General features: G+C 35.9%; 1 protein-coding gene across 1 annotated transcript; it reads left to right on the forward strand.

The window, feature by feature from the left end:
- Positions 1-10,366: 10,366 nt before the first annotated feature.
- LOC138030485 (uncharacterized) lies at positions 10,367-11,644 on the forward strand. Its single transcript, XM_068878393.1, has one exon. It carries the CDS (start codon positions 10,367-10,369, stop codon positions 11,642-11,644), a length of 1,278 nt encoding a protein of 425 aa, XP_068734494.1.
- The last annotated feature ends 295 nt before the right edge of the window (positions 11,645-11,939 follow it).

Raw genomic sequence — 11,939 nt, forward strand, 5'->3', positions numbered from 1 at the left:
TTTATGTCGAAACTGTTAGGCCTGTTCCAAACGTCGTGCTACTGCCGTGCCGAACTCAAATGAATTTGGCGTGGCAGTGGCATGACGATGGCACGGCAGCGGTTTCAAACGTCGAACCTAATACAGTCACGCCAAATTCAAAAGACAAAACAAACCATCCATCCAGCGTAATAGTATGCAAATAATGCAAAATACATTAAATTAATTTATGAATTGAGTTCGGCGCAACAATAGCACGCCGTTTGAAACCAAGTCGTGCTACTGCCGTGCGGCACGGCAAGTTCTAAGAACTTGCCGTGCTAAGTAGTCGTGCCGAACCTAAGTCAGCCGCGCCGCGCTTAATGGTTTCAAACGGCGTGCTACTGCCCTGCTTAAATCGAAATGACAATTTCATTTGAGTTCGGCACGGCAGAAGCACGACGTCTGAACCAGTCCTAAGACATTATTCAAACCCCGTCGTTTTATTATTGTTTATATTTATATATTTCTGAGGTGCTTTAAGTTAGAAGAAAACAGCGACGATACAAAAAACAAACAGCACTGAAACTAGTTTTAGATTTCGAATCTCCCTCCAAAAGGGGAAAGTAGGTTCTGGGATTTTTGTTGAGGTACTTCTTCATTTTACTTACGGACTTCCTGTCGGACTCCATTGTTATGCAAGCGACCAATCAAAAAAATTGTCCATTATCCCAGAGTCTCACCGGGCGCTTGTTGATTGGAGAACAGACTCCGACCAAATCGTGGAATCACTTGAAAATATAGTAATCACAAAGGATGGTTGAAACCGATTTGGATGAATCCAACAAATACTGAGTGGAAAAGGAACGGCATCAAAGACTTTCACGGCGAATGACTTCCGTCCGTTGAAAACATGGAATAATGCAGAGATGCCCGGGGTTCGCTGGAGGTGAGAACTGCCAATCAAGCTTTTCAGTCATGGAAACGACTTCTTGGGAAAACGGCAGAGATGTCGACCAGAACTCTATGTGAAAAATGACTAAAGAAACGAAAAGGGATAAAGCAACACACGGCAAAATAATAATAAAGACAGAGAAAAAAGAACGAAAAGGTAAATGGATAAATGGACTGCAGCATGAACAATGGAAGACTCTGGAGAAAAGCAAGCAGAAAATAATAACAGACTAAAAACAGAGAACCTATAAATGGAATAATCAAAACCTTAAGCAAATGCTATGGAAGGATAACAGAAGGACATAAGTACTTACCTAGATACGAAAAACTCAACAAGGGTGACTATCAAGGACCTCTAGCCCAATCTAGCATCGCTCAAGAGCAGCAATACGAGACTCAACAGACCCACCGAGGTTGAACGACAAGGGCCTGAATCCCGTGCTATAAACACACAGTTTATGGATATCAATACCTCATGTGTACCTGGACACAACAAACCCCCCCATGCTATGAACGCATTGCTTATGAACATCAATACTTATTGTGCACCTGGACACAACAAACTCAACAAGGGTGACTATCAAGGACCACTAGCCCAATCTAGCATCGCTCAAGAGCAGCAATACGAGACTCAACAGATCCACCAAGGGCCGTGAACGACAAGGGCCTGAATCCCGTGCTATAAACACACAGTTCTTGAATATCAATACTTCATGTGTATCTGAACACAACAAACCCACCGAGGGTGATTATCAAGGGCCTCTAGCCCATGCTTTAAGCGCATTGCTCATGAATATCAATACTTCATGTGTACCTGGACACAACGAATCCACCGAGGGTGATCATGTATCAAGGGCCTTCAGCCCGTGCTATAAACAAATTGTTCATGAACAACAAAGCAACCGAGGGCGATTATAAAGGACCTTTAGCCCATGCTATAAACGCATTGGTCATCAGTGAACATCAGGCCCCAGTTGTTCAATCGATGGATAGCGCTATCCAGCGGATAAATCATTATCCAGCGGATAAACACTGGCAAAACCAATTGAGTCATCCAGTGGATAGTGATTTATCCGGCGGATAGCGCTATCCATCGTTTGAACAACTGGGGCCAGTACTATAGAAGTAAACGCAGACAACAAACCCACCAAGGGTGAATATCAAGGGCCATTCAATAGCCCATGTTATCAAAAACATCGTACATGAAGATGAATGCATAAAGAGACATAGGAAACTCGTCATGGATAGCAATACTAAAAGCTATGAAATGTATACACGGCTAAACTAACGACGTATGAATCAAGAACGACATAAAGACAAAATCGTCAAGAACGCGAGGGCATCAAGGACTAGCTATCGCTCAGTATCAACGCACTAAACGAAAAATAACTCGGCGATCGAGAATGACTAACAGAGAATCCTAGCCTGCGCAACCCAAACGAAAACTAGAGGCCGTCTAGGTCATGCTCGCAAAGCATGGTTCATAAAAGTCGATACTCCACGCGTACTTAAACAGAACAAATCCACCAAGGCCCACAGGGACACCATCCCAAATATACAAAAAACATAAATCATAAAGAACAACAAACAACGAGACATAACAAACTCGGTCCCTAGGCTGTGCAACCCAAACGAAAGCATGCAGCAAAAAGCGAAAGCTAGAGCGTAATGTACAATAAAAAACTAGAACTCTGGAACGCAAAAAACAACGCAAACATAACTTCAGCAGCTAGTCTAGTAGGAAAACTGAGACCTATAGCGTAATCACCAAAAAAAAATACGAGGAACCAAGACCAAAATTAGTGATCTTGGCCAGGTTTCTGACGAAAAAAATTGGAACATCCAAGCGGAGACCACCGAAAGTAGTATAGGAGTTGGGGGTATGAGCACATTTTTGCAAAAATGTGCGCATACCAACCCAACTCCATACTACTTGACATTTAATGGTCGCAAATTTTTGATCTCGTATTTTCAGTCTCATATTCTTGGAAATCTATATGTTTTATATTTCTGCGAATCTATGCCGTGGCGAGGTAGAATGGATCCAGCGCAAAATTTATTTTGGAACTATATGTTTTTAAAAAACCTAAAATAATATCTCATATAATAGTATAATGAGTTGTAAAGAACTGCATGAAGAACTTGACAATATGGAAGAAGTGGTCTGTCCATTTTGTAATAAACAAATATCAAAGCATACTAAAAAAACAGAACAATGTTGCAATCAACCGGAAATAGTGAATGATAAAAATATGCTAGTTTGTAAAAAATGTGGGTCAGTTAATGGCTATAAACCACTTATAGAATTTGTTGATTTTCACTCAAATAAGCATAGATTCCATCGTAAAAGTGTTTACCAAAGAAAATATCATATAGAAAACATAATGAATAATATAGCTGTAAAAAATGGTTTTCAGATAACCGTGAAAAATAGAGATAAGATATTGAGAATTTTTGATGAAATTGGTAAGGTTGTAAAATCTGTGAATATAGACAGAAAGCGTATGATTAACATAAATTTCATTTTGAAACAAATATTTGAAATGCTTGATCTTCCTTTTGAAAAGGTCAAGACGAGTAAATCCAAAAAGACACTTCAATCATATGAAAAATATTGGAATGACATATTTTTGCTTGCCCATGATGAGATTCGTTTGATAGTCAAAGAATAAATGTTTTGTTAGTCTGAACAATATTTTCCACTTTGAAAACCATTATCGTAGTCAATCAACGATGAAAGTTTTATTGATGGACGATGACAACCATCCCCCTTTTTAATGTCAATTACGTAACAAGCTTCGACATCTTCATGAAATGATTTTGATTCTTTTTTTATTTCCTTCATCGCCAATCTGATTTCATGTGGTGATAATACCCCCCTTTCAAGACATTTTAACAAAAATGGTATCTCGTGTATGTACAAATTGCTGATGCGTTTGTAGTTTTGGATTACTCTGTTCCAAATCTTTTTTCCCATATAACTTTTTATATATTCGTCTGCATAGTTCAATTGCCACAGAAAATTTCCTCTTCGGGATATATCAAAACCTAAACCGTCCATATACCATTAGTCTACATGATATTTTTTACTGTAAGCCGCATGATATTTTGAAACATCAGGGCATAAATCGGTGACAAAATCATCTACATTTTTCAATTCTGTGTGAAACGATGGTTGAAAATCACCGCTTCTCAACATGTCTTTTATTGAATTCAAAAGATGCTGATAACTTTGGTATGCGTATGTGCAATTTTGTATTTTAAGATCCAATGATTGGAAATCCATGTAAGACTTGATTAACAAAGCACTTGTGCTTATAGCTACTAGGGCTATACCGCCAGTTACAACAGCACTGATGATTCCACCAGTACCAGTTATGATAGAAATAGTATTTCCTAACAGTTTTAATTTTTTGTAACGTTTCACAGCTTGCTTGTAAGCCCAACACTTTCTATGGTATGCCTTATAATAGCTCTTTAGTTCGTCGACCTGATCTTCTGAGAGTTTGTCTGAAATATGGTTCCAGCTGAATATTCTCTTTTTTTGATCTGCCATATATATAGTTTAGACTGTTAATCGTTTGCATAGACAATATAGTATACCACTGACTTGACCACAAAAAGGTGATCTTTTAATCAGTTTAGTTGTGTATTTTTCTGAAATAGCATAAGTGTAACCTCTACCGAGCTTATGGTGGACATAAAACCTCCCGGAAGCATCATGTAATACACTATGTGAATTAAAAATGTGATTCCATCCAAAGATCTTTTCAAATAACCATGTAAGACAGCTATTGCCCGGTCCAAGAAGACCTATTTCACCATCATTGAGTTCTAGAATTTTGTTTATTGATATATCTCTTTCGAGATGATAAAAATGCAGGTATCTGTAAACAAGTGCTGATTTTAATATTTTATCGTCAATGTTTGGATGTTTTTCCTTTGTTTTTTCAAAATTGTATGCCACATATTCAAGCAATAAATTGATATACATATATATTTACGTTATATTATACCTTTGCATTAAGACAGTATGATGGTCTACTATTGTTTTTTCAACGTATAATGCCATATATCATTGTGTCATATTATTTTCAATTGTTGAATGTTTTATATCGGATTACGAATTTGAATCTCTTGTTTTTTCCGTCTGAAAAATTTATTCTGATATAATTTACGTTTTGAAAATATCTATTCACATTTACGGTAATAGTTTTGGTTGTAAAAAAAAGGTTATAAATCGCCGATGTGTTTGTTTGGATGACTAAACGATGATTGCTTGACAATGAATAAGTTTCTTTAGAATGAAGTTGTATTGAACTTATGTAAATTTCACTGAACTCCAGAGTGTCTCCGTATACTGTCAAAAAGTCGCATGAATTGATTTCTTCGGCAGTTATACCCCATATGAAAGATGGTAAAACACTGTCAGTTATTGATGAAGTCAAACCCGAAATCTTATTACCATTCATATTGATCGGTACATGCATTTGGAGTTGATTGTTTACAACCTCATAAGCTTTTTCATAATCATATATGGTAAAATCGAGATTGTTTTTTGCTTCATCTTTGATTCCATAAATCAGAACATGTAAAGGTAATAGACTAGGACTAAGGTTGTCAAAACTACTCTGAACATTGACATATAACCTTCTTTGAATTGACGGAGATACGCCGTCTGGAGAAAGATTCAATACACTTCGATAATATTTATGATCGGTATTGATTTTTATTGTGTATGATTTATCAATATTCATATTCAGTTTTTCAAATGTTATATTGAAAGAATCAAATTCTACATCATATCTACCATCTTTTTCGAAATACACTTCAATACAAACAGTGTAATCATCACTCAAATTGTCACGTATCAACTTAAACAAATTGAAATCAAACCTTCCTTTGAACAGACTAGAACCATCATTTGTTTTTTTAACCTTCAAAGAGAATGCTTTTTTGTTGGTTTTATGAGGTGAGTCGTTATAGGTGATTAAATTGACGTCCTGCAGTCCATAATCTTCTGTAAATTCCCCATCATCCATAGCGTAGGCTAGTACGTTTTTGCGGTTTTGATGTGTGCTTATAAGACTCTCCGCTATTTTTTGGTCTGTATATCGATTATTTTCGGTACTCACAGTTGAAAAAGCATCATTTACTTGCTTCAAAGTAATGGCATCTTGATTATGTGTGGCTGTTCCGAGATTTGTTATTCGTTGATTGTTCATATTGAGGTCTCCCGTCATGGCTGACGATCCGTCTTTTTGTAAATATCTCCCGTCTCCATAATTACGATCAAATATTTGATCACCAGCATTAGGAATCCCAATGTTGTAAAAACGCCGGTCTAACATGCTTACTTCACCGTGTCGGTTTATTTGGAGAAAGTTGTCGGTGAAGAACTTGTAACTCATTGCTTGATTTTTTCCCTCATCACTACCGAATTTTTTTTCAGGATCTTTCAAATTTTCAATGAAATTTGTACTCATATTTAAATCTGCTATCATGGAATTTGAACCGTCTATTTGCAAATAATCACTCATATCACCTATATTACCTATACGCGATTCTAAATATTGTTTATTTACAGCGTCAGTGTTTCCTGTTGGGTCGGCTATATTGATTATTCGTTTATTGTTCATATCCAAATTGCCTGTCATTTTAGCTGAACCGTCTAATCGAAGTGCATCCAAAAATAATCGATCAACGTAACCTTTTCCTGTGGCATCATTTACACCTGTCGGATCAGCAAGATTGATGATCTTGTTGTTGTTCATGTCCAGATTAGAAGTCATCTTAGTGGATCCATCTCGCAACACAACCTGATTAACATTCGGTTTGGTTGATAAACCAGTTTGTAATTGGTGTTTTGTAACAGCGTCAGAATTGCCAGTGCCTTCAGCAAGATTGCTGATTTTATTATTTCCAAAGTCAAAATTGCCAGTTACGGAAATACTTCCATCTTTTTTCAAATAATTAGCCAGCTCCGTTTTATCAGCTTTAAAATTAAAAGAGCTGTCAACATAAAATTTATTAGAAGCATCTGAATGTAGTATCGGGTCTTTCACTCCGAAGATTCTTTGATTTTTCATGTTGATTGGATTTTGCAATTCTATTTTACCATCGTCAGTATTGAGCACCATGTAAAAACTATGCAAATGCGCACTACTGACAGCGTCACTCTGGCCATGTCTAGCAGGGGCTATATTTTCAACACGTCTGTTATCCATATTGAGGGCTCCAGTCATTGCATTGCTCCCATCTATTTTCAAACACCCAGAAACCTCTTTATCAACATAACTCTTTGTACTAGCGTCAGTATTTGTTTGTGGTGAATCCACATTTCTCAGTTTTTTATTCTGCATATCATAATCACCGTCATCTGTTAGTTTGAAACCAACACCAGGCAATCCTTTTACTATTTCAATAACTTTTTCATGTGAATATGTGTCTTCAGGTAATTTACCATTTGAGTAACTCATATATACAATTGGTTTATATTTTTTCATCGAAATTCTTCTTTACTTGTTTCTTGGGTTTGTCAATATATATAAAACTAAAAGGGTCTCTGGTTGCTCTCTCGTATAATTGTTCGGATACATTGTTTTCACGACATATGAGACTTTTTTCATTAGTACTCGGAAAATCATAAATGGCAAAATGTGAGCAGTTTAATCTGATGTCTTTTGGTGTCTTATAGTAGCTTTGACTCAAATATATGGCACAGCAGTTTTTATGTCTCCCCTGTATAAAATAGTCAACTAATGGTTTTTGGTTTTTATCACATACGAAATCGTCGAATATCACAATTTTTTGATTGTCACCATTGAGATTTTTTACAGGAATTATTTTATCATTGCTTGCTTCAATGATATCATAACCAGCTTCTTCACTCCATGGTTCGAAATCATCCATGAGATTCTGATACTTTGACTGCTCTAAGTTTTTTGCATAAAGGTATATTTTATCAAAATACAACAGATTGTAAATCATATGCATCAGTGTGTTTGTTTTTCCCGAACCAGAAGGTCCACAAATGAGCATGCGGAAGCATCGATCAGGCATAAAATCATGTAGTTGTGTGAAGTTTGTGACAACATCGTCGCCAGTATCATAATTAGGTATCTTCATTTATATTAAATCGTTACATTGTTTCGATAAAATGATGTAGTTAAACATGGTGTTCAACATGGTGTTCAACACGGTGTAAAACGCTATTTTTTATATATAATTTTCATTTTTATGTAACGTAACAATATAACAATAAATGAGTTTACTTAAGTGGAAAGAACTCGCAAAGAGTAAATCTGAATTAGGGGACAAGATCAATTATGTCCATAATGCAATTACAAAGCATGATATTGATCAGAAGACCAGTCAACAGGGATTTTCAAAAGTATTCCAACCAATTACAAGTAAATTAGATGATGTTATTGATAGTAATCAGGCTTTAAGGTTGCCAAGGAAAAAACGACCACTGAAGAAAGGAGAAGTTCCTGATTACGGCATTGATATAGAGGATGAAGTTCCAGATATGAATCTTGGTGATCTATTTGAACAACCTGTTTTGCCACAGCAAGAAAAACAACTGGTGCCAAAACCGCCAAAATATGAAGAAGCTTTGAAAGATGTTCTTGAAGGAAAAAAAGAGATGTTGATCCTAAGTACTTTCCTGAAGAACCAGAATTACCACCAGAATATGATGATGACGAGGAGATAGATTATGGATTAGATGATGAAGATATGGATAATGAGATATTAGGTGATCTTGGTATACAAAATTATGATTCTGTTGAAAAGGTAATAAATCAACAAGAAATGACTGAACGAAAAAACAAAAAATATCTCAATAAGATTGTCAATGCGGCTAAATTCAAAAGAAATCAATTGAAAGGTTATAAGTCTGCTGTAAGTAAACAATTCAACAGTGGTTTAATTTCTGAAGCTACAAAACAACAGGAATACAAAAGAATAGACAACGCAAGAGCAACTTTAAACGCATACATAGATCATTATGAAAATAAAATGGAAACAATGAAAGGTTCTGGTAGGAAAAAACAAAAAGGTGGCAATGTGATATTTTTTAACAAACCGAAAGAACTCATAAAAAAATTGGATTTGATCATTGGTGAGATATTGGCTGGCAATACAAGCATTGACATGCGAAATATGGGTGTTTCTATATTGGACACATTATTGAAAATGACAACAATTAACAAATCACAATATGGTAAATTATACAAACAATATTTCAAAATTTAATGTAACCTCATTATATAATGGAACGAGAGATAGTTTTGTCATCTTACAGTGTGAAAAATAAAGGGGATAATAAACCAGAAGATTTTACAACAAATTTCACCAGACCTGTAACTCTAGACAATAATAAGCAATACGTTATCGGTCTTAACAGAGTCATTAACATGTCATTCACTTGGTTCAATGTCAATGCTGGGTACAAAAATCAATTAATCAAATACAGCTCCGATAATGGTTCAACTTTTAAGGACATTACCTTTCCAGCTGGGGTATGGAATTATACGGACTTTGACAGACATATTAAAAATGTGACGAAAACTGGTGATACGTATCCGATGACTCTTGAATTCAACGAAACGACATTCAGAGTCACGGTTACATTAGCTGCAAATTACCAACTCGATTTAAGAGCAAGTAATTTTAATGACCTGATCGGTTTTGATAAAAAGATATTAGCAAGTGGAACGCATATTGGACCAAGAGTGCCAAATCTCAGTCAAGACACAGACGTACTCAATATTCATTGCGATTTGGTCAACGAAAGTTTAGTTGACGGCGAAGAAACAGACATCATTTATTCATTCTCAACTAGTGTACTAAAACCAAGTTACTCCTTCACCCTCGAACCACAAAGAGTTACATTTAATCCTGTGAACAAAACTACAATTTCATCAATCAGAATCATGATAACAGATGGAAAAAGAAGATTAGTGGATCTAAATGGAGCGGATACGTCTTTTTCGCTGATTTTAAAAAGTATCTAATGTAACAGTATAATGAAACCGTATGAATTTAAGAGGTTTTACCACCCAAAACTTGGTAAATTTGTTTTTCAACACAAAGGGTCTGGGATTGTCGTTGATAATATTTTCAAACCACTGAAGAGTGTGGCATCATCTGTTTTCAAGAAATTTGCAAAGCCATTAGCGAAGAAGGCATTAGAATCAGGGGTTTCCCATGCAGGTGATAAAATTGGCAAGACGGTGGCAGAAAAGTCAGGAGACCTAATAATGAAAAAATTGGCAAATTTGAGAAAAGGAGCTACAACACAAAGTGCAATTGTTCCATCATCTCCCATTAAACAGCAAGAAGAAAGCGCTGACATGATACTAAATAGATTGATATCAGGATCTGGAAGAAGGCGTAGATTTTTCAAATAAATAACATGACAGCAAAATTATATAATACAATAGTATAAATGGCTTTTAGAACAAGTGAATTATTGCAAAGAAATGAGTTAGTGCGATTTCAACTTGATGATGTAATCCGAGCCCCAGGTAACGGTCAACATCAAGAAAAGAACGGTTATAGATTCACCATCAACGACCGGAGTTCTTTCTATGATTGGTACAATGCTTATTTTGAGGTTCAATTCCAGTTACAAAAAACAGCAGATGGAGCTGGTTACGCAGCAGCCGATAGAATAACGGTGATAAACGGATCTCATTCATTGATTGCACATATGATGATTAAAAGTGCGGGGAAAATTGTTTATGACACTGACAATCTACATAAGGTCACTTTTGTGAAGAATCTGTTGGAATATTCTGATGATTACAGCAGATCAGTCGGTAAAAACAGTTTTTGGTATTTAGACACAGATGGTACGACAGCCAATACTAACTCAGGATATGAATCTAGAAAAGTGCTTACACAAGCTACCAATGATGATGGAACAGGAGGAGCAAAAGATGTGAATTTGATCATACCTCTCAATCGTTACAGTTTTTTTGAAGAGTTGCAGGATAAAATGTTGGTTCCTATGCAGTTGCAATTCAATTTGAATCTCCAGAACGACAATGAACTCATCAATATGGCAGTAGGAGTAGATGCCGGCAGAGTAGTTTTGAACAGATTTCTACTATGGGTTCCAAAATTAACACCAAAAGACAGTATGTACGACAAATTTGTAAGCTCTTTCATGAAAGAACACAAATGGACATATCAGCGTGAACTATATGCAGTGTCAGCACCTGCTAGAGTCAGTGGTTTTTTTCAGATTTCTTCCAGTATTGACAATGTCAAAGTAATTTTTGTTTATCTACAACGGGCTAAAACCAGAGTTGCAACTCAAAATCCATATATACTTGATACCTTCAAACTAAATGCAGCAAACGCAAACAGTTATTTAACAACATGCAGACTCGAATATGGCAATGGTGTTTTCTACCCAGAAACAGAATATGACAGTGACAGCAAAGTGAGAATATTCAATGATCTGATGTCTTATGCAATGCGAAAAAATGATTACAACACCGGAACCCAGTTGAATCTTGCCAATTATAACAGCCTGTATCCACTAATCTATTTCGATCTGTCATATCAGGCAGAGAAAGTAACAAGAGACCCTAAACAGTTGATTTTCAGGTACAAACTCAATGCTAATAGTGCAGCAGATTTCAATGTCCATGCAGTTGTATTGTACGAAGAGTCGGTTGTTATTGACAAGGTGGGTAATGAATTGGTGATAGTTTAAGCCCACAACTGAAATAGTAATATGAAATCAAGTAAATGACACATATTTATTTGTAACTGGAATTATATAACATATATTATATGACTAAACTTCATGAAATCAACGTAAGACTTTCAGATAATCAAAAAAAGAATCTGAGTCACGCTTACCATAAAAGGGAAACAATTGTTCTAAGACTGACAAATGATTCTCTTAATGGAAACGACACTCTTTATGTTCCAGCAATGGTGAAAAAACGATTGCAAAAAAATCGACAATTGAACAAAGGAATGGACATTAAGCTTGCTAAGACCAA

Source organism: Montipora capricornis, chromosome 13, assembly GCF_036669925.1.
Source record: "Montipora capricornis isolate CH-2021 chromosome 13, ASM3666992v2, whole genome shotgun sequence".
Taxonomy (NCBI): Eukaryota; Metazoa; Cnidaria; class Anthozoa; order Scleractinia; family Acroporidae; genus Montipora; species Montipora capricornis.